This window comes from Hippopotamus amphibius, chromosome 1, assembly GCF_030028045.1.
Source record: "Hippopotamus amphibius kiboko isolate mHipAmp2 chromosome 1, mHipAmp2.hap2, whole genome shotgun sequence".
Taxonomy (NCBI): Eukaryota; Metazoa; Chordata; class Mammalia; order Artiodactyla; family Hippopotamidae; genus Hippopotamus; species Hippopotamus amphibius.
This window is the reverse complement of record NC_080186.1, coordinates 69,398,733-69,425,487: the sequence shown is the minus strand read 5'-3', so window position 1 is coordinate 69,425,487 and position 26,755 is coordinate 69,398,733. Positions and strand designations below refer to the sequence as shown.

Below are 26,755 nucleotides of genomic sequence, written 5' to 3'. Positions count from 1 at the left end.
TGGCTTCTGATTTTTAAGGGAAATAAAACTTAAGTCTCAGACCGAGGATTGTGGCCAAAGGACTTCTCACATTCTGGCACACTCAGGCAACAAAAGTTAATCAGGAATACTGAGAAAAAATCACTGTGCTCCTCATTAAGGATGCTGAGACTATATCTATTCAATATCAGGACAATTATTCAATATGATCAATCCAATGAAAGAACTGGACCAATTCAAAAGGGGTACAACTCAATCAACAAGTTGTTTCATCAATATTTGGGCCCAGCTTCTAATGAAAATTGGACTCAAATATGCATATATATTCATAGATAGATAGATAGATATAGATATATATTCAGATTCAGATAGATAGATATTCGGGAAACCTAGAAGAGCTGAAGCCCTGTGCTTAGGACAGTATTCCACATGCTGAACAAAGACTCCCTGCCTTTTTTCTGGATATTTTTAAACTCGGAATACTTTGTCCTTTTCTTTGAAAATTCTCATGTTACCCATCTTTCAGGCTCACTTCAAAAGCTCTCTCCTACATTAAATCTGATTTTTAGCACTTAACTGAGCTCTCTCTTCCATAACTGGAAATTCTATTGCTCTTACAATTGCCACCATGGTTAAGCACTAAACAACTCTCTAAAGTTTATGTATGTTAATATTAACTCCCTGATTGAATAGTAAATGATACAGATGGCATAGAAAGTTAGGAAAATAAACACGGTCTACTAATCCAAAATAGATCACAGAATCAATAAGCAAGTACATCAACATTATCACAGCTAGTTTAGGGAAACCAAGAGCATTGAAAAAATTCATAAACTCTACAAATATTATACACAAACATCAAAATCAGGGTTATAGAGAGGAACAGATGGCAGTAGGATAAGAAATCAAACCTTTTGCAAGAAGGAAGAGATGGAGTTTCATTCCCTCTTTTATTGAGCAGGACAAAATTAAATTATGGATAATGCTTATGGAGATGGCTTATGTAGTTGTAACTTTGAAACCTCAAATCTGAAAAAACAAGCTGTGATCTCAAGTACACACCTGTAAAATAACAGTACCTTCTTCACTTATTGAGGGTGCAAACTTTCCCTGTTATGTAAGAGGGACTTATAAAATGTTAATGCCCATCACAAGAGAGTGTTTTCAGGGAGGAGACATTAAAAAATAAGCACATAGAGACCATCAACTCTGGAGTGAATTTTTTTCTTCCTTTAAATTTTAAGCAAATATTACTTATTTTCTTTTAATTTTCAACACTGATTTTCAGCTCTATTTTTTTTTTACTATGTCTGACAGACAGCATCCTGTGGAGAATAGACAACAAATTACCAAAACCATAAGATAAATAATAATTTGCATGTTAACTTTGTCAACATGAAGAAATTGGTTCTTAAAGACATTTACCAAATAAATTGACTTCTAGCTTGAATTCCGATCATTACAAATTTGTAATGATTTGAATTCAAAAGTCCAAAGTATGTAAAGTGATGTCTATGATCAAAGGTCATGAAACACAATGACATCTTGGATAAATTTTTAACAAATAAATGAAATCAAAATGACAATATGTGTTAGGAAGTTTTAGTCTAATTTTATCATGCCCATACTTTAAAAATGTACAGCTGTGAGGTTTGTTGTTACTTTATTTGTTTGGATTTGTAAGGCTAGTAATAAAAAGTTATTCCTAAAAAAAAAGTTACTTCTTTTCTCTGAGACACTGTATATGGAATCTGAGCAAGCTCATATTGAGTGAAGCGTTGTGCCTGAGTGATGGCTTCATGACCAAAATAGGAAGGCATCTCGAGTGACACTTAACTGATAGTTGCATACACCATTTATATAATAATTCCTTATTTAGCTAACCAAGCAAAATAATCACTTGAAAACTAATATGTAATTTAGAAAAGATTTAAATTAAATACTAATACCTAGATAAAATTTGATATTATTTCTTCAGTCATTTTTCCTCACAGGTCTAACTAGAAAATAACCTTGGCAGTGAAGCTCTGCACGGTTGTTACGTTAAGAAGCAATTAAAATGGCATGGGAGTGAATGAAGGGAATTCTTCCAGGCCTGGCCTTTCTGCTTCCTGATGTTATCTTTATACTCTCAAGTCCTCTGTGCTTCTATTTAGACTTGGTAACCTTGCTCCACACTGCTGGTTTCTGAATGACTTAGAAATTCAATAACGGGATGTTGCTACTAGCACTGCTCCCAGAGACCTCATTTCATATTCCTACTTTCCAGTCACAAGTGGGCATCACACCCCAGGGCCCAAGCTCTTGAAAGCTGCCTGCAGCCTTCCACCCCTGCTGGCTTCCCAACTGTGCCCATTCACTGCTCCATCCGGACACAAACTACTTCTAATTTTTAAATAGAAAAAAATGTCTCTCTCCCCATTTCCCCTGCCAAAAGAATTCACATTTAAAATACATACAATGATGGATAGAGAGCAAATGGAAAACAAATCCATTCAATGGCAAAACAGCCTAAGCACAACAATATTTGAAGAATATATGCTAATATATTCTTCTGACACAGGTATGTTTTTCTGATACAAGTATTTGGTAATAAATTAGCTTCTCCAAAAAGAGGGGCTATGTTCATAGGGGTCCCCTATGAACATTTTAGTTGTGATCAGCGTAAAGGTGAAGGGTTAGATGTCTGTGCTGATCGAACCCTCAAGGACACTGTTATCCAAGAATAAGGGGCCCAAATGAAAATGCATACAATGTGTGGTCTTCCCTGCCCTTCACCCCCCCACTATCAAAATTATTAGCCAGCTGTGTTCTAAGGCAACTATTATTTCTAAGAAGTTCTGCTGCCTTAGGTTCACTACCTGGAGTTCTTTCCTGAAAGCAGAGCATTCGATCATTATATAGCCCTACTTAATTCCCTTAAGCTCTGCCTAAGAAAAAAAAAAAAAAGTCCCAATCCTCATCCATGTCTTTCAAGCCATCATCCCAGAGGATCTGTTCAGTTTTATTCCTCAAGTGTCTTTTGCCCTGGTCTCTGTTCCAGCCCCTCTGGAGCATGATGGGACATGCAGTGCACGCACACACTAGTCCACACAAAGATATGCCACCCAGGTTCCCCCTCCAGGAAGAACTTGCTGCCTGGCTGTGGCAAGTGTGACTGCAGACAGCTTCTAGCTGCCAGCATCTTCGGGGTCCACTTCCCCCGCTTCACCCCTCCAGGGCGGCTGACAAATCTGAGACTGAGAAAGGTGCAGTCATTTCAAAGTTACTCCAGACCCCTGGGCAGGGCAGGGCAGTACTTGCTTCAGAGCTCCCTGAAACGTGGCCTGAGGTTTTCTGGGGTTTGGTAACAGATTGACATTTCCCTCTGTGTAATCCCACTTCCTTCCTCTCCTTTTCACAGGTGTTGATCCCTATCAGAGACCTTGTACCCCAAACTCCATATAAGCATCTGCTTCTGGAAAACCCAATCTGCAACACATGCCTCCATGAGTCTGATTCTCTTCTTCACTCTCTACCTGATTCTCCTCCTACAAGGTCCAGCTCAAATAATACCCTCAAGAAACATTTCTTGATCCTTCCAATCAGGAATAATTATTCATTTTACTCATTTCACTCAGTCCCCCTGAATTGTGCTTATACCTCTATCGAGCAGGTCATTCTTTTTTTATATTAAAGCTAGTTTAAATTTCAAGTGTACTGACAGCATAGTCTGTGTCTTATTCATTTCTGTATGCTCCACAGTGTATAATAGATAAGAGTTTTGAATGAAGGAATAAATTAATGTATGATCTGGAATCTGCCTAAACCTCTTTTTTTTCTGCACTCTATTATAACTGAAATGAAATCCTACCAATATTTCATACCTAGGCCCAGCCCCCTGTATATGTATATGCTATATTAGCTTCTGCTTTCCAATCTAGCTAAGCAAATCTACTTCGCATGGTACAAGGTTTTCCTGTCTCCTCCGACAGCGTGTTCCTTCAAAATATTGTTCCAGACCATCGTTCTATGTGAAGCACGCCAGGGTAGTGCCCCTCAAGTCTGGCTATCTCAGGAGCTTCTAGTATCTAATATATACCTAAAAATCTTCATGCTCCATCAGAACAGTGGCCAATTTTCAGGTTCTCTTAAGTCTTTCTAAGACTAGAATAATACTCTCAATAAGGGAAATGCAATGTATATGTATATATTCCGCATTAATCGTATATTTATATTTATTTCTCCACTTTCCAAAATGATTGCTTCATCCTTTCTCTTCTCAGTCTTCATACATCTGGGACTGCTGCCACCGCCGCCACCACCACCACCAGCAGCAGCAGCAGCAGCCGCCGCCCATATAACCTTATCTCATAATTCGTTGACAAGTTAAAGGCAAGCAGTACGAATCTCTCTTCTTATCATCACCCAAACTATTGACACTCAATATCTCTATTCCCTGCTTACCATCTTGCACTACGGATTAGGAATCCCTGTTCCTACCAAAGGCCAGACTCTCTAGCTGTGTACTGGAGTCTCTCTTCAGGACTTCAGGTCCATAAGGTCCCCTTTCTCTCCCCATCAGTGTCCGGGATCATCTCCAGCACCACACACTACCATGTCCTAGTATCTTCCATCTTCAGAAAACTCTACTTTGATCCCAGATTCGGCTCATCCACCAATAAAACTTATTGAAAACTTTGTCTCTAGTAGCCCCCTCTGGGTTTTCACCTCGCAGTCTCTAATTTACTCTCCCTGATCAGGTTGAGCATCCACTATATCACTGAGGTTGTTTTTGATGAGGTCACTGATGACTTTCATGTTGCCAAATCCACTGATCACTTGTCAGTCTTTATCTTGCTTGACTCCTCAAAGCTGTCAACACAGTTGGCAACTTTTAAAATAAATAAATAAAAAACAAACTCTTCTTGTAACACTATTCTTTTAGTTTCTACAACGTTACATTCTTTTGGTTTTTCCTAACTCACTGAGGGCTCCTTTGCTGGCTCTTCCACCCCTGCTTGACCTCCAAATGTTGTCAAATCTGGAGTTTTGTCCTTGGGCCTCTTCTCTACCTTCCTAAGTGATCTCATCCAGACACTTGACTTTAAATATTATCTTAATGCCAAGGACCCCAACTCTCAATCTTCCGCCCCCAGCTTATATTCTTCACTGACCTCCAGACTCACATAGAGCATCGTCACGTGGATATCTTTTCCACATCTCAAACTTAACACAGACCAAACAGAAGTCTTGATTTCTGAACCAGCAAACCCGTGCTTCCCCTAATCTTTCCATTGTTAGGATAGGAGACTAGCATACACCCAATTGTTCATGTCACAAACCCAGCAGTTATCCTTGACTTCTTTCTTTCCCTCACCTTTCATATCAATAACCACTGCCACCAGAACATATCTTGAATCTATTCACACCTCTCCACCTCCGCTACTGCCATCCTAGGCTGAGTCACTGACTCCTTCACTTCAATGACTGCAAAAGCTTCCTATTGATCTCCCTGCTCCTGCTTTTGGACTCTTAAAAGCCATTCTCCACACAGCAGTCAGCATGAGTTTTTGAAATATATCAGATTAACTTACTCTCCTACTAAAACCCTCCAAGAGCTTTTCCATTGCACTTACTAGAATGTGCTTACGGGAATCTTCTACCAATCCACTCCCCACTCCCCTGCCCCCACCCACCATGCTGCACCCACACTAGCCTTCTTTCTGCTCCTTGAGCACACAAAGCTGATTCCCGCCTTAGGGACTTTGCATTTTGCTCTTCCTCTACCTGAAATACATTGTTCTCAATCTCTGCATGGGTGGCTGCTCCTTATCATTCAAGTCTCATTTCAATTGTCACCTCCCCAGAGAGGTCTTCCCTGATCACCAAATCTAAATTAATGCTCCCACAAACACCCCAGCTAAGCACTATCACATCACTGTTCTATTTTCTTCTTCACACTTATCATCTTTTGAAACTGTCATGTTCATTTCTCAGATGTTATCTGCCCCGTCTCTTCCCTCTTCCAAGAGAACAGGCACCTTGCCTATCTTGCTCATTACTAGGTCTAATGCCCAGAGGAGACAGGGCACATAACAGATGATCAGTAAATATTTGTTGAGTGAGAATAAATGAATATTAATCTTTGGAATAGCAGCCACATAAGGCATCCACTGAGAGCCAGGTCCTTTGTTCTCTCTTCCACAGCAGTACTTCCCACATTGAACTGTAAAGTCTTTTCTGTTACCTGTCTCTCCTACTATCTGCTGATTCCTTGAGGACAAGGACATCCTATCTTTGTATTATTACCAACAAGCATAATTCTTATCATAGAGAAAGGTGTACTATAAATATTTGTTTAAGGAATAAAAGAAAACAAGGTTGGGGAGGAAGCAGTGTGACATAGCACCTATAAATAAATGCAAAGGTGACCCTCAAAAGAGGCTGAATAATGGCCATAGTGCTGTCACATTTGAGGCAAAACAGTCATCACATATAAGTGAAGCTTCACTTGTATGTTTGAACTTCAGGACTTTAAAGTCATTACTAACACTCTTGCCTATTAGACGCTATCCAAATTCTACACCATTTTCAGATGACACTGGTGTGATATGGGAGTTCAAATTCCTAACTGAGATGCTCAGGTAATAGGAAAGTAGTGTCAGTTCTCTGAGCTATTTGCATTATTAGAACTTATGGTATACACCTCAGACTATTTTTCAATGCAATTCGTTTTTATGAAGTATCCACGGAGGGCATGCCACTGTACACAGTGTGGATTTGAATATGCTATGTCAAAGCAGATCAAAGAGTTACAGGTCCCAATGCAAAAAGTCAGCTTATTCTGTTTATCTCTTTCTTTCTGTGTCAGAGAAAAGCCATTAAAATGTTATGACCACTTGCTTGACCTGCGATCCAAGTCTGGAAAAATAAAGTCCAAATTGTTACAATTGGCACCCTGTAATAAAGGTCATGTACTATCTTCTCAGACATGGAGATTAGATTTATTTGTTTGTTTATTTTTTAAACAGAAAACTCATATGAAAGAGCATGCAAATTAAAAGAATATTGATATTTTTAAGCACAGTCATGGAAGAAATAACCCCATTCCTTACAATAGAATGACACCCAAGGAGTAGGTGCTCTAACCAGTGCTATATTGAGAAGAAAAAAAAAAAGACAGGCCCCTCATTAATTACTTACATGCATAGGGAATGCAGATCTTTGTCCTCCAAGGGAATTACAAACCAGATGACAAGACAATACATGAGCATCGAAAGCTAAAGAGCAACCACAAGTATTATGTGCTGTATACCACCCACAGCAAAAGCTGCAGAATTTCAATGGACGAAGGCACTCTGAGACTGGGGGCGGAGGAGGTAGATCCTGAGCAGGGCCATGGTGCAAGGAATACTACCACTTGAGGTGACAGTAACATGCTTCCCCAAAATGTGAGAGTACAGAAAAAATAATACTTCTTTCTGAGAGTTAAACTATGACTCAGCACATAATTAATATACACAGTCACCTCAATGAGACTAAGCCTCCCAGTCTAGCAAGCTTTGATTTCAAACTTCTTGAATTTATTAACATATCAAAAGAGAAGTGTACATGATGATCAAATAGCTCTGAGCATCCTCCAGGTTAGGGCACTAAGACAAATTGATATGAGGATCCAATGTGAGGATCCTGCTCTGTTGATAGTCGGCACAGGCTAGAAGGGCCTGATGCCATTAGCCATTCCACTCATGTAATTTCCTTGTTCTGACTATATATTCACCCAGCAACCTTTGATAATTAGGTTTCTAGTGTAGTTTGCCTAAAGGGAGCAATGTGCTGGTCAGACCAATGGGAACATCAGGCCTTCTCAGCAATTAAATTTCTCAATGTAAATGACTGCATTAACATTCTGGCTTTATACATCAGTCTCTTGTGAGTTTTGTTAGTACCAGTCATCATCCCTGAATGAGAGTAATTCTAGAACACTGACAAAATCAATTTTCAGACCCTGCAGAAATGAACACGACTGGTTTGGCTCAACAGAGAGTTCATTCAAGGGTTTAGAAACCCCAGAGAGAGTGTAGTTTAGGCAGATAAGTTAAGACAAATTTGTGTCGAGATTTTAATATCATGTTAAGGAATTTGGAGTTAACTTTTAGGCAGTGGGAACTCATTTGTGAAACTTGAATGAGGGGTGTAACATGATCAAAAAATTTGTTACATGTTATCTATTATGTTATCTATATACCATCTATTATGTGCAGCTTTACTTGGCAGAACTCAGGGTTTAATTGAGGAGTTAGCCAAACAAACAACTAATTACAACATAGTATTATAAGCACACAGAATACTCTGAGAGCACCAAGGATCACGAAGTATTTCTCAGAAGAGAAAGTTTACACATTTTTCCGTTAGACATTAACATTCTTTCAAAATTTCCCTTTTATTTAGATACTTTTTAATTAAAAGAAATATATAAATATTTCAAAGAGCTTCAGAAGTATATTTCTGACTCTCTACTAAATATTCTTACCTGGATAGGCCACAGGCATTTCAAAGTCAACATTTCAAAACCATTCCTGCTCCTCCTCATGTGTTTCCTACCTTGGTGAATATAACCACAAGCCATTTAGTTATCAGGCACAGTTCTGCTAGATTCTCTCTTCTACCCCCAACATATTGAATATAATCAATCCTAAAGCCTTGTAGATTTTTGCCTTCTTATTACATCTTAGATTTCTTCTCTTCCAGAGCCACTGCCCTAGTCTCGGTTTTAATCATTTGTCAGCTACATTACTGAAATAGTCTTTTAAATGGTGTCCTGCCTTCATTTTAACTAGTTTCTGTTCTCTCCAGGATATCCTTGGTTTTGAAGCTAGGATAATAGTTCATTTAGTCATTCAACAGATATACATTATGTGTCAGGGACTTTTCTAAAACCAGGGGATACACTGATGAATGAAACAGCCAAGGTTCTTGCTTCTCATAGACCTGATATTTTAGACAGGATATTAAATGTGTAAGAAAAAATGAATAAAGAAATTTTCAATAGTGATAAATACTATAAAGGAAATACAATTAAATGATATGATGGATAGTGACTGGAAGACCGGGTTGTCATGAAGGACTCTCAGGCAATGGCAATTAAGAGCTGGATGACAAGAGGGAGCCAGCCATGCAAAGGTCTGGGGTCAAAGTATTGCAGGAAGAGGAATAACAAATACAAAGTCTCCGGATGCATGCAAGTTTAGAATCTTCAAGAAATGAGAAGGCAAGCATGGCTACAATATAAGGATAAGAGAGAGAGAGTAGTAGGGGATGATGTAAGTGAATCACACAGAGGGCACCCATGTAGGACACCAGTTTGAGTTTAATTTAAATGGTATGGAAACTATTGAAAATGTATTAAGGAGAAGAGCTATGATTAATTCATGATTTGAAAGCTCACTCAGGGTTTTGCATGTAGAATGGATTATAGAAAAATAAGGAAAGAAGGAAGACCATTCTAGAGTCCAGTGCTAAAGTATAGGCAGGATATACAGTGCCATGGAGGAGGGTGAAAGCAGGAAAGATGGAGAAGTAGATGGCTTGGGAATATAAAAATATTTTGGACCTAAATCCAATAAGATTTGCTGATGGATTGAATGTGAGAGATGAGAGAGAAAAAGAGGAAGCCGAGGACCTATAATTTGAGTAAAACATGGTGGGGATATTGGTGTCACTTTCTGAAATGGAAAAGACTAGGAGAGGAGGTTTTGAGCTTTGGAGTGGGAACAGGAATCAAGAGTTCTGTTTGGGCAAATTAAATTTCAGTAAGTACTATGAACTCAAGTAGCGAAGTCAAGAAGGCAGTTGAGTGCTCGCTTCGGCGGCACATATACTAAAATTGGAATGATACAGAGAAGATTAGCATGGCCCCTGCTTAAGGATGACATGCAAATTCGTGAAGCGTTCCATATTTTTTGATTGAACTTGGTGAACCCCAAAAAAAATAATAAAAAAATAAAAATAAAAAGAAGGCAGTTGAATAGAGAAATATGGAGGTCAGTAGAAGATTCATTGTTAGAGATATAAAGTTTGTAAGTCACTGACATATAGATAATATTTAAAGCCATTGGCCTAGTCTAAAAGTAAACTACAGAAAGAGAAGAATGAAGGACAAGGACCAAGGCACTCCCACGTTTGGAGATCAAGCAGGGGTTGAGGAGCCAGAAAAGGAGACTATAAGGAGGTGCCAAAGAGGTGGAAGAAGCATCAGCTGAGTACGATGTCATGGAAGCCATGAGAAAGGAGTGGTTCAAAAAGGAGAGAGTGGTCACCTTTGTCAAATGCTGCTGTGAAGTTAAAACCAAAGATGTCACCCTAGTACACTTGGCAAGAGGGAAGTCATCAATGACCTTTTCAAAATCAGTTTGAGGAGATTGGGGAATAAATCTCTAATGGAGAGAATGTGATGAAGGGGAGAAAGGAAAAATGGCAAGTAGAGACACCTGAAGCAAACCCAACCTTGCAACTCCACTGATAAAGAGCTATCAGAGGCTTACCATTCATCTCATGCCCTTTAGAATAAAGTTCAAACTCCTTGCCTTAGGATATACAATGCTCTTCACTATCCGGGCTCTTGCTACCTGTGCAACTTTATCTTCCAACCGTATTCTCTGCCCTACTACTGTAAGTACTTACAACACTCTAACTGAGGCATGCCAAGTCTCTTCCTTCACACGTGTGGCTCTTTCTCTGAGTTACTCCTTGCCCTTTCCTACATGAAGCAAAACTCTTACAGGTCCTTCAGTCCTCCTCAGCAATGACCATATCAGGCAAGCGGTGCCACTCCCTCCCACATGATTTACTCTCTCCTTAGGGCTTCTGATGCCACCTGCACCTCCACATAGTGTTTACCTCACTGCATTACAGTCTTTGATTTGACTACAGCACTCCTCTCCCCTCCTTCTCTAACACAAACATACACAACAAAACAAGGACAAATTGTGAAGCTTGGGATCATTTCTAGGAGGTTTGTGTCCCCAGTGCTCACCATAGATCGTATATAAAGTAATGTTCTCTAAGTGCTTGCTAAACAAAAGCTTCCAAAGCGCAAATTTGATTCTGTCAGTTTCTTACTTAAAATTCTTCAATATCTTCTCTAAGCCTATAGAATAAAATACCAAACACACTGACGTGCTGAACTGGTCCCTGAAGATTTTGCTCATTGTTCCTTCTTCAGGATCATTTCTCTCCCCCTCATCCTGGTCTTGTTGCCTCCCACCACCCCCCCCCCCACACACACACACACACTAGGTGCACACAAAACTAGTTCCAGCACAATTTCTCTCCGGCTTCTGACTTTAATGTGTGCTGCCGACTTTTCCTGGAACATCTTCAAGAACCAGCTCAAGGGTCACCTCTACTCTGAGGTTTTTCCAGATTCCCCTTTCCCTACTCCAACCGCACTAGACACACTCTGCTTCCAGAGCCTGTGTCAATAACTATTATTGCACTTACCACATTCATCCTTCTATCATCTGCTCTTCCTACTAACCTGCAAGTTCTGTTGAACAGGAACTTTGCTCAGTTCATCTTTGTATTTCTAGCACCTAGCACATTGCCTGACACATAACAAGCACAAGTTAATGAATACTTTTCTTTAAATCCTTTGATTTAAAGGTGCTTGCAACATTTAATATTATTTTTAGGTTGATTATTTTCATCATTAGGAATAATTTGTAGGTGTTGACTCTTTAAAGTGCAAAAATATAAAAAAAGAACAAGCTCACATATTGAGGAAGACAGGGGATACGCTATGAATTTTAAAGACGTGTATTAGTCTGCATCTTCCTGTGGAAAGAGTCACACTGATAAATAATTGATCACATTAGGCCATTTTCTCCATTCAGAATGAGGCAAATAAATGCCAGGTTTAGAGCACATCTTCAAGTCACATTTGCATTCTGAAGAATTAGCCATTCAGGAAAATTACTTATTTTTACTTCCTTCCACATTTTAAGACTATTTAAAAGCCTTTAGGGAATCTCCTGGTTGCCCAGTGGTTAGGACTCCACACTCTTACTGCCAATTACCCAGGTTCAATTCCCTGTTGTGGAATTAAAATCCCATGAGCAGTATGTCTCAGCCAAAAAAAAAAAAAAAAAAAGTTTTCAAAGGAGTGTTATGGATATAGGCTTTTATTTCAAACTATTCTACAAGTCAAAATGATTTTTAACCTCTTTCAGACATTTTTAAAACATGGGATCTACATTTTTTTTATTGGGGTATAGTTGCTTTTAATGTGTTAGTTTCTGCTGTACAATAAAGTGAATCAGCTATATGGATACATATAAACCCTCCCTCTTGGACATCCCTCGCACCCGACACCCCCCCCCCCATCCCACCCATCTAGGTCACCACAGAGCACTGAGATGAGCTCCCTGTGCTATCTGGCAGGTTCCTACCAGCTACCCATTTTACACATGGTAGTGCGCACATACAGGTAGTGAAGAGGCACATGAAAAGCTGCTCTACATCACTAATTATTAGAGGAATATAGATCAAAACTACAAAGAGGTATCACCCCACACTGGTCAGAATGTCCATCATCAAAAAATCTACAAACAATAAATGCTGGAGAGGATGTGGAGAAAAGAGAACACTCTCGCACTGTTGGTGGGAATGTAAGTTGATACAGCCACTATGGAGTCTCTTTAAAAAACTAAAAATAGAACTACCGTAAGACCCAGCAATCCCACTACTGGGCTTATACCCTGAGAAAAAGGGTGCAAATGCAAAAAGACACATGCACCCCAGTGTTCATTGCAGCATTATTTACATTAGCCAGGACATGGAAGCAACTTAAATTTCCATTGACAGATGAATGGATAAAGATGTGGTACATGTATACAATGGAATATTACTTGGCCATAAAAAGGAATGAAACTGGGTCATTTGTAGAGATGTGGGGTCTACATTTTTTATTGACCTTTGTGTATTTTTCCAATAAACTCTTCCTCACATTTTCCCATGATGGACATCCACCTTTAGACATATGAGCTCCCTCTACAGTGACAAGAAGCATACCAATTATTTCAAAAAGAACAAAAAAGTTCACAAGAACTGCATAAATTCAGGAGACAGCACAGTGTTATCACAATAATTTGAGATATCTACTTAATAATGGCACTTTAGAAATTACAAGAGCTTGTGGTGAGCATCAACATAGAGCTGTATGTGTGTATCACGTAGGCCAGAAGCTGAACTGTTTCTTCTCTGCTTTGGCATTAAAAGTTGAATCACAGAGACAGGAAGAGGTCCAAGATGGTGCAGTAGAGAGACCCTGAACTCACCTCCTCCCACAAACCCACTTAATCTGCATCCACATACAGAGCAATTCCTCCTGAGGTATGATTGAACAGCTCTAGAAATAGAAGGACCACATAGAAATTGGTAGGAAAGACAGAGAAACAATATCCACAGACGCCTCACACCTGACCCTGGGACCTACAACAGGGACAGTTATTACCAAGGGATCTGAGTGCAGGGTCACCTGCCCTGAGACACAGCAAAACAAACAACAAACAAAAAACCCACTAGTTTAAAGGGCACCTAGATCATATGGAAAAGAAGTCCATTTACTGACCTTAGAGCTTCGGCCAAACTGGTAGAGCCCTGCTGGAACTCCCTCTGATGTAGGAGGCACTGGCAAGTGCCACTGTCTGAATCACCCCCAGAACTTGCCCATGTCCACACCCACCCCAACTCCAGCCATCCTGCCCAGGGGCCCCTACGTGGCACACCCAGTGACTGCCCCCAGCCAGAGGCTGCTCCTGTTCCGGCGGCCCCACCGAGGAGGCATTAGGACTGTCCCCAACCCATGCCCACTCTGACTCCTGCCAACCTGCCAAAGCAGCCTTGGCACAATGCACCCTGAGACTTCACCCAACTCACATCTGCCCCAGCTCCAGTTAGCCTGCCAGAGCTACCAGGTGCCAACAGTCTACACAGTAGACGATCCCACACAAGGCCACTCCTTCAGACTAGGAGAGGTGGCTGTTTTGCCTAATTCACAGAAACAAACACCAAGAATCAAACGAAATGAGCAGACAGGGAATGTGTTCCAAATGAAAGAACAAAATAAAACCCTAGGAAAAATCCTAATGAAACAGAGATAAGTATTTTACCTGACAGAGTACAAAGAAATGGTCAGAAGGATGCTCACCATATTTAGAAGAATGGAGAAATACAGCAAAATCTTCAACAAAGACTTAGAAAATATAAGACAGAGCTAATCAGAGCTGAAGAATAGAGTAACTGAAAGAGGGAATCAACAGCAGATTAGATAATACAAAAGAGTAGACCATCTATCTGTAAGAGAATAGTGGAAAACACCCAAACAGAAAGCAAAGAGAAGAAAGAATTTTTTAAAATGAAGATAGTTTAAGGGACTTCTAGGAAAACATCAAGCATGCTAATATTTGCATTATAGGGGTCCCAGAAAAATAAGAGAGAGAGAAAGGGACAGAAAACATATTTGAAGACATAATGGCCGAAAACTTCCCTATCCTGGGGAAGGAAAAAGACATCCAGGTATAGGAAGCCTAGAGAGTCCCAAACAAGATGAACCTAAAGTAATCCACACCAAGATATATTATAAATAAAGTGGCAAAATTTAAAGAAAGAATCTCAAAGGCAGCAAGAGAAAAACAAGTAATTCCATACAAGGAAAACCTCATAACACTATCAGCTGATTTTTCAGCAGAAATTTTACAGGCCAGATGAGAATGGCAGGATATATTTAAAGTACCGAAAGAAAAATTTACAACCCAGAATACTCTATCTGGCAAAGCTACAAAATTCAGAATCACAAGAGACACAAAGAGTTTCTCAGAGAAGCTAAAATAAAGGAGTTCAGCACCACTAGACCCACCCTATAAGAACTGTTAAAGGATCTTCTTTAAATGGAAAAGAAAAGGTCACTATTGAAATTTTAAAATATGTGAAAGAAAAGAATCTCACTGGTAAAGGCAAATATATAGTAAATGTATGAGATCAGCTACTTAAAAAGCTAGTCTGAAAGTTAAAAGGCAAAAGTAGTACAGTCAACTATAACCACAGTGAGTAGTTAAAAGATACACAAAACAAAAAGATGTAAAATATGATGTCAAAAACATAAACTGTGAGGGGGGAGTAAAAATGTAGTGCTTTCAGATACCTTCAAACTTAAGACTATCAGCTTAAAATAGATAGGCATGTATACAGGTTGGTGTATATGGTCACACTAAAAACTTACAATAGATACACAAAAAGTAAAGAGAAAGGAATCCAAATGTAACACTGAAGGGCTCCATCAAACTACAGGGAAGTAACCAAGAGAATTAGACAAGAATAGAGAAGAACTAGGAAAACAACCAGAAAACAATTAACAAAATGGCAATAAGCACATACTTGTCAATAATTACTTTAAATGCAAATAGATTAAAATTTCTAATCAAAAGACATAGGGTAGCTTAATGCTCCTATGGGAGACTCACTGCAGCTCTAAAGACACACTTAGAGAGAAAGTGAAGGGATGGAAAAAGATACTCCATGCAAATAGAAACAAAAAGAAAGCTGGGGTAGCAATACTCATATCAGACAAAATAGACTTTTAAAAAAGACTGTAACTGAAGACAAAGAAGGGTATTACCTAATGATAAAGGGGTCAATACAGCAAGAGAATATAACATTTAATGGCATTTATGCGCCCAACAAAGGAATACCTGAATATGTACAGCAAAATATAAACAGACATAAAAGAAAGAAATAGACAGCAATACAATGACAGTAGGGAAGTTAAATACCTTATTTACATCAATGGATAAATCATCTAGACAGAAAATCAATAGGGAAACACTATAAACAGTTATATGCCATCAAATTGGACAACCTGGAAGAGATCTACACATTCCTAGAAACATACAATCTTCCAAGACTTCCAAGACTCTATTTCCAGGAAGAAATAGAAAATCTGAACAGACTAATCACTAGTTTTGAATCAGTAATAAAAAAAACTCCCAACAAACAGAAGTTCCAGGACCAGGCTTCACAGAGGAATTCTACGAAATATTTGAAGAAGAGTTATCTATTTTTCTCAAAATATTGCAGAGAATTGAAAAGGAGGTAATGCTTCTAAACTCATTCTATGAGGCCAGCATTACCCTGATACCAAAACCAGGTCAATGTGATACACCACATCAATGAAACAAATAATAAATATCACATGATCATCTCAATAGATGAAGAAAAAAGCATTTGGCAAAATTCAATATCCATTGATGATAAACATTCTCAACAAAGTGGGTATAGAGGGAACACACCTCAACATAATAAAGGCCATATATGACAAACCCACATTCAACATTATACTCAACAGTAAAAAGATGAAAGATTTTCTTCTAAGATCAAGAACAAGACAAGGGCACCCACTCTCACTACTTTATTCAACATGGTATTGAAGTCCTAGCCATGGTAGCCAGACAAGAAAAAGGAACCAAAGGGCATTCTAATTGGAAAGGAAGAAATAAAACTGTTACTATCTGCAGACAATATGACTACATACAGTATACTCTAAAGACTCCACCAAAATACTATCAAAACTAATAAAAGAGTTTAGTAAAGTTACAGGATACAAATTTAATAAAGAGAAATCTGTTCCTTTGCTATACACTAATAATGAACTATTAGAAATGAAGAAAACAATCCCACTTACTATTGCATCAACAAATAAAATACCTAGGAATAAGTTTAACAAAGGAAGTAAAAGACCTTTACTCTGAAAACTACAAGACACTGATAAAAGAAATGGAAGATTACACAAATAAATGGAAGGATATTCTGTGCTTATGGATTATAAGACTTAATATTGTTAAAATGTCCATATTACCCAAAGCAATCCACAGGTTCAATGCAATCCCTTTCAAAATACCTATGGCATCTTTCAAGGAACTAGAACAAATAATTCTAAAATTTGTATGGAACCATAAAAGACCACAAATAGCCAAAGTGATCTTGAGAAAGAAAAACCAAGCTGGAGGTAACATGTTCCCTGATTTCAAACTATGCTACTAAGCTACAGTAATTAAAACAGAATGACACTGGCACAAAAGCAGATATATAGATGAATGGAACAGAATAGAGTGCTCAGAAGTAAACCCACTCTTATATGATCAGTTAATCTACAATAAAGGATGCAAGAATGTACAATAGGGAGAAACAGTCTCTTCAATAAATGGTGTTGGAAAAACTGGACAGCTAATTTCAAAAGAATCCAACTAGACAACTTTCTCACACCATACACAAAATAAACTCAAAATGGATTAAAAACTTAAATGAAAGATCTGAAACCATAAAACTCCTAGAAGAAAACATAAGCAGTAACCTCTTTGACATTGGTCTTAGCAACATCTTTTTGGATATGTCTCTAAATATCCAATAGTGACAAAACCAAAAATAAATTAATGTGAGTAAATCAAACTAAAAAGCTTTCGCACAGCAAAGGAAACCACCAAAAAACGAAAATGCAACCTACTAAATTGGAGACGATTTGCAAACAATATATCTGATAAGTGGTTGATATCCAAAATATATAAATAACTCATACAATTCAATATAAAAAACAAACAAACAACACAACCTGACTTAAAAATGGACAGAAGGGTTGAAAAGACATTTTTCCAAAGCAGACAGCTGGCCAACAAGCACATGAAAAGGTACTCAACATCACTAACCATCAGGAAAATGCAAATAAAAAACAAAATGAGTTACCACCTCACACCTGTCAGAATAGCTATTATAAAAAAGACAAGAAAAAACAAGCGTTGGCAAGAATGTGGTGAGGAGGGAACCCTGGTGCAATGTCAGTGGAAATGTAAATTAATGTAACCAGTATGGAAAACAGTATGGAGGTTCCTTTTAAAACTAAAAATAGAAGTACCATATGATCCAGCAATTCCATTTCAAGGTATTTATCTGAGGAAAATGAAAACACTAATTCAAAAAGATATGCAGGCTTATATTTATTGCAGTACTATTAACAACAGCTAAGATATGGAAGCAACCTAAGTGTCCATCAATATATGAATGGATAAAGAAGATGTGGTGTGGCTTGGTGTGGTGTGGGGTGGTGTGGGGTGGCGTGGTGTGGTGTGGTGTGTGTGTGTGTGTGAGAGAGAAAGAGAGAGAGAGAGATGGAGTATTACTCAGCCACAAAAAGAGTGAAAGCTTGCCATTTGTGGCAATATTGATAGACCTAGAAGGTACTATGCTATATGAAATAAGTTAGAGAAAAACAAATACCATATGATTTCACTTACATTTGGAATCTAAGAAACAAAACAAAGGAACAAACAAAACAGAAACAGACTCATAAATACAGAGAACAAACTGATAGTTGCCAGAGGGGAGAGGTGTGGGAGGACAGACAAAATAGGTGAAGGGAATTATGAGGTACAAACCTCCAGCTATAAATAAGCCACAGGGATATAATATATACATAGGGAATATAGTCAATAATACTTTAACAACTTCCTGTGGTGACAGAGGGTAACTAGACTTACTGTGATCATTTAGTAATGAATAAAAAAATCAAATCATTATGTTGTACCCCTGAAACTAATATAATATTGTGAGTTAATTATAACAATAAAAAATGTTGAATCACAGAGGCACAGAATTTCAATATTGGAAAGGACTCGGAGGTCATTTAGTCTGACTCCTTTATGTGAATGCACCCCCTCTAGAACATCCCTAATAAATGCCTCCTCATTCTCTCCTTGAATCCCTTCTTGGTAGTGATTTTAACCTCTCCCTAATGCCTTGGGTAAAAATAAATGTATCTTATTACATTCCAGACAGATTTTCCACCTTCTATGATCATAGTTATTTTCAGCATTGTGAAACCTACCAATTTCATTAGTATGAGTCATATGTCCTTCACCTGCTTTGTGTATAGAGAAGGGGAAAAAAGTCAATTATGAAACATCGAAGGTTTTCACTTCTATTTCCCTGTCCACCTATATGCTGCCTCTTTCCAGAATGAATGTTAAAATGAAATGACTTAAAACTGGATGCAATGGCATTATTAAAATAGGAATTCAAAGTCCTGAAAAGAAATGCTTGACTCAAAGCCTAATGTGGTTGCTGGCATTGAAATTTATCAGTGGGCTTTCTACAGGTCAGGCCAAATGGAGAAACAGTGGATTACAGTTTTCCTTATCTAACAGAAGAAAGTATACTAACTCTCCATTAAATGAAAATTTTCTTAGTTCTAAAATTACAAGAGGAATTTCTCATGTAGCATCTTGTTAAAAAGATTTGTTTTTTTAGTTTTCTATGCACATTCATTTTTGCCCTCTAATATACTGTCAAGAACAGTGCTGAACATCCCTTAAACTTTTACAGATCTTTCAATGCTCAATCCAATGCTAAAATTCTGTTGAATATAGGGGACAAAGCATAGGCACTGGATAACTACTTTTCCAAGAGGGGCCATCAAAACTGCTGTTTGTTTGTTTGGGGTCAACATTACGGGCCAATAGCTTCCATATGCCCAATTCTTATCTTAGTAGGTGAGGACAAGTGAGAAACTGGGTTCATCTCTGCTGTGGCATTACCATCATTCCTTCACCTCTCCTGGAGACAGCTATAGTTGGGTGATCACTAGGCACCGAATGACATCCTTGTGAACTGAGAGAGGTGCACAGAACATGGTGGTGATGAGCAGACAGTGCTGTGAGGGTCTGCCTGAATATCTGATAAGACTTTGGACTTCTTAAAAGACTTTGGACATTATGTAAGCAAAAAAAAATGTTATTAAAGCTGGCCTTGCTGCTAATGTGAAGAAGGTGGGGTTTCTCACCTGCTTCTTAAACACCCCAACTATTTTCCCAGGAAAGGCATTATAGACCCCTTGCAGCCTGGTAACCCCTGCAGTTACCAATGGGCCAACTGTGTCTTCCTATAGTTAAGTCCCCATGGTTTTACAATACTTCTCTCCATTCTTAGACTGAAGAATTAGGGGGGAGGGGTATATGTATACACAATGACCATTTCATCTTTGAAGGCCTTTGTGGTGCCTAGGACATCACAAAAGGCCCTCAGTAAAAGCAAATTTCTTTCTTCACAGTGATGATCACAGTTATTTAGACGTTACTCGAACCACCTGGTTTCATCATTGAATTCTAAATAACTGAAGACAAAGAGATTTCCCCTCCGTCTCCACACCTACAGCCAGCCAGGTCAAACTTTGCTTTCTTCTCTATGGCTAGAAAAGGCACCTCTGTAGTCTGTATTTCGTCTGTCCATATGTGGCAGCTCATTTATTACTATTGTTGTTGTTGCTATTGTTGAATCTGGATTGTATCTAGAGGTCCCTTGAGGCCAATAAGCTAGATTCCATTCACACAAATTAGTTTTTATAAAATGAATGCAAGTACAGTAAAAGTAACCTCCATATGGGATGAGACTATCTGCACACTGGACAATAAAATGTATTCATGGTGTTAATGAGAGAGATTTCAGACTTACTCTAAAGAGGGCATAGATACATCTTTGAATGAGTAACCCAAATGACTTGGCTTCTTACAGAATTAGAATAAACTAGATACACATTTGTTTAAAGCTGGGATATTATAGAGACATAACAGTAATGCTAATGTACATGCTGATGGCTGGCAAGTGCAAATAAGCAGGCTGCTTACTATCTCACATCACAGTTTATTATGACCTGCAACTGCCAGAAATCAAAGTCAATGCTAAGCAAAAAAAAAAAAAAAAAAAAAAACAGCTACCCACAGCGTAATCTTCTCCTCATCTTTAGCCCTGCAAACCCCCTCTTTGATTAGCGGGAAGCCTGGGAATAGAGGGTAAAAAATAATAATAAAAGAGGCCTATGAATTATTGGATAATTTGTAAATGCCACGCAGCCTTGCAGGAGAAGCGCCAGTTGACACAAGTACATATTTCCCTGGAGCATTTTAAAATACCCTAAAGCGTGCATGCTGCACTGGTGAATGGCTGTCTCTTAGAAAGCTCTCTGCTTTGGGAGGCTAAGTAGCACAAATACCCTGTGTGGAAGAAGTTGGCATAGCAACTCTGCATTTGCAGTGGTGAATCACAGGGTAAACAGGTGCGTAAAACAACTACTGGAATGTGTTTGCTTCTCCACAAAGTGGTTAAATCTTGTAAAGCATTTTTGGCTTCTCTTTTTGAGAAAGACAAACTCTTCAGTCTAAGAAATTAAGGCAGTTCATTTGCTGAGCAGGAAAGGATATTCATGACTCATAGAAAGATTTATTCCCCGTACTTACCCTGTATAAATAAGGTGACATTTAGGCTAAAAGGAAGTCATTTCCCCCTCATAGTAGACACAATTCTCCATTGACCAGAAAATGATACCAAAAAATAAGCTTTCTGTGCTTGTTAAAAAAATACATTCCAGAGAAAAGAACTGCTTACCTGTTGACAACGGGCCCTCTGAAATGTGGATCATATATCCTTGGATCACCTGCAATTAAAACAAAGAACTTGCTAAGCGTAGAAGCCAGTGAAATGGCAAATAAATACATATAAAATATTAATAAAGAAAAAATTTGGATCTTAGGCTACTCCACTGCTCAGTGCAGTGTTCAACTCATTCTTTGGTCCAGTGAAATATCAGTTATGCCTTGGATACAGCTGTCAATCATTTCCCCTCTCTTCAGCTAGAAGCAAGTCTGAGAAGAGTTGTTAAGGGCCACGTTCTCAGGCACGCTGCATACATATCTCCCACTATTCTGAGCAGCAGCATTATAGATTGCAGCCAGTAGAGCAAAACTTGAAGCCCTTCCAGTCGGCAAAAACACATTCTACCATCTGCCATTCCCAAAAATTGCTGTGTACTTGTGAGGTGCACAGTATAATAGAGATGTCTGCTTATCCCAGTTCTCTCAGTAGATGAAGATTTCCTTCAAGAAGCTGGACTAATAGTCTTTGTTCATTTCTGCCATGTTAGCTATATGGTATATACAAATCATCATTATATTATACAAATGTTATTTTTATTGGATTTTCTCCAGTTCTACTGGCAGACTTCATGCCATCTGAAGAGATGCCCTAGTCATTCACTGTTGCATCATGATTGCAGTGTATTACCCTTGTCTTTAAGCAGTACAAAGTAGACACAGAATGGCCTCTGCCCCCAAAGGTACTGGGTAGACCCAGTAACAAGTTCTGTAAAATCATTTCTGGCCAAAAGTTTGTATTTTGCAATTCTCAATGCCCAACTCTTCTCCCCCAACCTAATGACTCCTGCTCGCTTCCTCTAGGGATTTGTCCCTATAAGAAAGCCTACTCCTGAATTAAAGACAGAATTTCAAAAGGGACTGGCAAAAAGAGGCCTGTGTGTCAGCAACCTAACTCAGCCTGTACTCAATGGGGAAATTAGACCTGAGGACTCAGAAGTCCCTTTAGTGTAATCACAGACTGAGGGCAGAACAACGGGAAGGTAAGGACAGACTTGCAACAGAAATCCAAGAGCCAGTCAGTCAGCAAATATTCATAAAGCACCTATTATATGCTGAGAGCTCTGAGGGGATACAGAAGATATAAAAGCATGGGCCCTGTCTTCGAGACCTTACAGTTGGTGGGACAAGATTGACATACTGAGTCATTCAACAAATATTTGTTGAGAATTTTTATATATCAGGCCCTGTGTTGTAATAAATGAACAATGACTATACCATATAAAATGATTAATAAAGTACTAAATTACATGGTATCGGCCTTAACTGTTACAAGAGTTCTGAGAAAGTAGGTTTCATCAAGGACTACAGCAGTCAAGAAGGTTTCATTCAAGAAGTGAGATTTTTGTGAAAGACTAGAATAAGACAAAAGGGAAAAGAGAAACATTCTGGGTGAGTAAAACTAGAATTCTGTTAAATTCAGTAACTATGTATTGATCACCTGTTATGTGCTCTGCATTGAAAGAAGCACTGTAGGGGATACAAGATTTAGTGAAACACAGCCTCCGTCTTCAACCAGCTAACAAAGTGCTAAGCAGGGACAGAAATAAGAGCACAAGTCACTATCACACAAGGCAGAATGTGATATCATAAGAGGGGTTACAAGGAAAGTGTTAGGAGCATTCCAAGGAAGGAAAGGTCACATTCAGTTGAGATTAGTAAGGAAGAGTTCCGAGAGCCACAATATCTTGAGATGGACCAGTAAAGTTTAGAGATGTATGAAGTCACAGAGTTAGGCGTGAATGGCATCTTTGCAGGGATGGTGAAAAGATCAGCCTGACTGGAGTCATAGATAATGGGACAGGAGGAGGAAAACATAAAGCTGAAGAGATAGCATGGAACCAGACTACAGAAAGCCTAAAAACCAGGGATGGAAGTTATCGTATACATCCTAGGCCACAGGGAGTCATAGAAGGATTCTGAACAAAGGAATGACATGGTAGAAGCAGGGCTTAATTAAGGAAGAGCGATCTAGTGGCAGTATATAAGTTGTGTCACAGAGGGCAAAGTCAAGGGGACCAACTAGGAGTCTATTGAAATAATAGAGGTGAAGTCATCTGAGCCACGACCCAAATGGTGGTGGAAGTAATGGAAAGAGAGATTCAATGTTCATCACAGAGCAGTCGTGTGGCTTAGGGGTTAGGAGCAATTGCTCTGGAGTCAGACATCCTGCTCTCTGTCACCTACTAGCAGTGATCCTAGACAGATCATATTACTTCTCTGAATCTCAGTTTCCATATTTGTAAATGGGGATGGTAATAGTATCTGTGCCAGAAAGATATTATGAGGATTAAATGTATTAATATACCTGTAAAAGTGCTTAAAACAGTGGTTGGCTCTTAGTAAGCCCTCAATGAATGTTCATTCTTCGTCACAGAATTAAGTGAAAAAAGATAAAAAGCACTTGATGAATGCTAAGACTTGGGGTATAAAAGAGAGAGGTCAAAAAAGGTGACAAAGAGATTTCAGACCTAGAAATTGTGATTTGCAGTCACTTCTGTCAGTTTAAGGAAAGGCTGATGCTATTAAAACAGTTGGGAACGTTAGAAGGTGGAAGAAATTGTAAAGTTGTTATAAGAAAAACAGCATGAAGTTGATGCGGCTCTTTTTAAGTTTGAAGTGACATCTAATTGAAAGTCCAGTGTTTAACTGAAGATAAGAAACTGAAGTCTTGGCAAGAGGGAGAGGGAAGGACTGGGAACTTGGGGTTTGTAGATGCAAACTATTACATTTGGAATGGATAAACGATAAGGTCCTACTGTATAGCACAGGGAACTGTACCCAATCTCTTGGGATAAACCATAACGGAAAAGAATATTTAAAAGAAAGAATGTATATATGTGTAAAACTGAGTCACTTTGCTGTACAACAGAGATTGGCACAACACCGTAAATCAAATATATTTCAATTAAAAAATTTAAAAAAGAAGTTGAAGTCTTGGGTCAAATCTTGAGATAAACATTTGGAAGTCATAATGTTATCATATGAAAAGTGATAAATTTTCCATAACGAACATCAGGGTCTGTTGCTATAATGACAATAACAGTAATATTTAACACCTTTTTAGCATTAAATACTAAGCACTGTACTAAGTGCTCTTATGCATTATTTTGTTTACTTTGAAAAATAACCTTATTGTGTAAGTAGAGTGGAAACTATTCTTTGCCTCACTTTACGTATGCAAAAAAACAGGCATAGAGAGGCTAAGGACTGTATCCACTGTCACCCAGGTGGCAAATAATGCATCTGGGAGCCACACTCTGCCCTTTCTCATTGCAGCAGAACAGATCCCACTGGTCATACCCTGCAACGCCAGCATCGGTTCCTCCTCTGGGGGAAGTGAGTAAAATGCTTCCTGTTTGACACAGTCTCTGACACACTGTCAGCTTCTCTTTTTCTGACTGCTTGTCTGACTCTGCCTCATGGCGACAAATGCATTTCAGGGTATCTAGTCACCCTTACTCTGGAAACTGACTTCCTCTCTAATTCACAGGCGTGGTCTCTGGCCACCAGCTTTCTCCCATGTGCCTGTTCCCTGGCAATCAGTGACCATTCTGGTTTGGACACTAGACCCAAACTAGGCAGTCATTTCTGGCCACTCTATCCCAGGAATTAGAATAGACAGTGAGTTAGTCATTGGGAGATCAGAATTGCAAAATATGAAGTTTGAGGACCAGAGAAGCAGAGAAAGTGAGCTTTCAGGAAGAAATTACTGAAGCGGACATACAAGGAGAAGCGAAGATGGAAATCTGCTGGACTTCAGCTTCCTGTTCCAGTCCCTACCTAAATCCTTTTTCTTGCTTTATGCTATTTACAGTCAACCAAAGAGTCCCACTAACACACTCACTCTCTTGACCTGACTTAGGGTCAAGAGTATTATATTGTTGCAATAAAAAGGTGGTGGGGATTCAAGGATGAATTCTGGAGACCAAGTGTGCTTTCACAAATCTCATAGTTGAATAAGAAATATAAGCTCAAGACTATAATTTCAACACTGGTGTTAAGAGCTGTGATAGAGACAGGCAGATGGTGCTGTCGAGCTCAGAGCGGGTCATGAATGGAGAGGTCTCTCCAGCTCTTGACTGACTCTGAACTTGGGCTCTACTTTCCACCAGCCCTCTGGCCTCTGTGGTTTTTGACTTGGATCTTCCACTCTAATGTGAAACACTAGTACTGATATTCTCACTGGTTCCAGGTTTCCATCCCCAAACTGGCTGAACAGCTAAAATATTTCAAATACTTTGGGGGCAGGGTACAATTTCCAGCCCCTCCACACAAAGTACTACAATTCTGTAGGTCTGGGGTAGACCTAGAAATGTGTATTTTTTTAAGGTCCCATCACATAATTCTTATGCACAATCAGATTTCGAGACCACTAGATCACTTGATTTTATTCTGAATTTCATTCTTCTATCTCAGTTCATGCACAGTCCTTAATTCTAGATATACATAACAGACCAAACCTGATAGAGTAAGAGAAAAGCAGATCATCAGATATGTATGAGCTTTGAGAAACACCACAATTAAGGGTAAGAGATAACAGTTATAGAAAGAGAAGCAGAAAAGTGATATTCAAGAAAGCTCAAGAATTTCAAGAAAGAAGGACCATAAATTTCACAGACAAATGATTATTAAATGAATGCTTATTTGTAACAGGAACTGCTGTGAGTGATTTACACACAGATATGTCATTTTTCACGATTCCACATACAATGCAGTGTGAATTGTACCCCCTGAAGCTGTGCAATACAATAGCACCGTTGTATTTATTATGTCATTTAATGCTGCCAATAATTCTGTGATGTATGCCATTGTTATCCTTCAGTCTTAGAGATGAGGAAGTTGAGTCACAGAAGGATAAGCTAATTTTCCCTAGCTCACTCAACAAACAAGAGGTGGAGGTGGCATTCGAAGGCAGATGGTCTGATCCTAAAGCCTGTGTTGAGCTACCTGGGAGTAAATTTATCAGTATTGATCTTAGAGAAATTCCATAGATAAGTGGGGAGAGGCGATATATTGAAAGGGGTTAAAAACTTATACTGATCCTATAATTATTTGCTTTTTACATAAAAATGGGCAAAACTGGTTTAAAAGTGTCTAGGCTGGCTTCCAATTTTGGTGTGATTTGCACCTCACAAAGTGAAAAAGTGGCTTGCAGTGTAAATGAAATGTTATTGTTAAATCTTCTGAAAAACTGACACTTTTTTATTATAAATTCTGGCTGCCTTATATTTCTGTTGCGAATACACTAAAACCACAGTCAAATG

The 26,755-nt window shown here is 38.7% G+C and overlaps 1 protein-coding gene and 1 non-coding gene across 2 annotated transcripts in view; one reads left to right on the top strand and one right to left on the bottom strand.

The window, feature by feature from the left end:
* Window positions 1-26,755, bottom strand: part of SLC44A5 (solute carrier family 44 member 5) — a 348,242-nt gene that overhangs the window by 124,286 nt on the left and 197,201 nt on the right. The window contains exon 2 of the mRNA XM_057695206.1: window positions 21,445-21,493. Within this exon, the coding sequence (XP_057551189.1) occupies window positions 21,445-21,493 (49 nt within the window). The remainder of the gene's footprint in view (window positions 1-21,444; window positions 21,494-26,755) is intronic.
* On the top strand, window positions 9,818-9,924 carry LOC130842395 (U6 spliceosomal RNA). Its single transcript, XR_009050419.1, has one exon. It is a non-coding gene; the product is annotated as a U6 spliceosomal RNA (small nuclear RNA).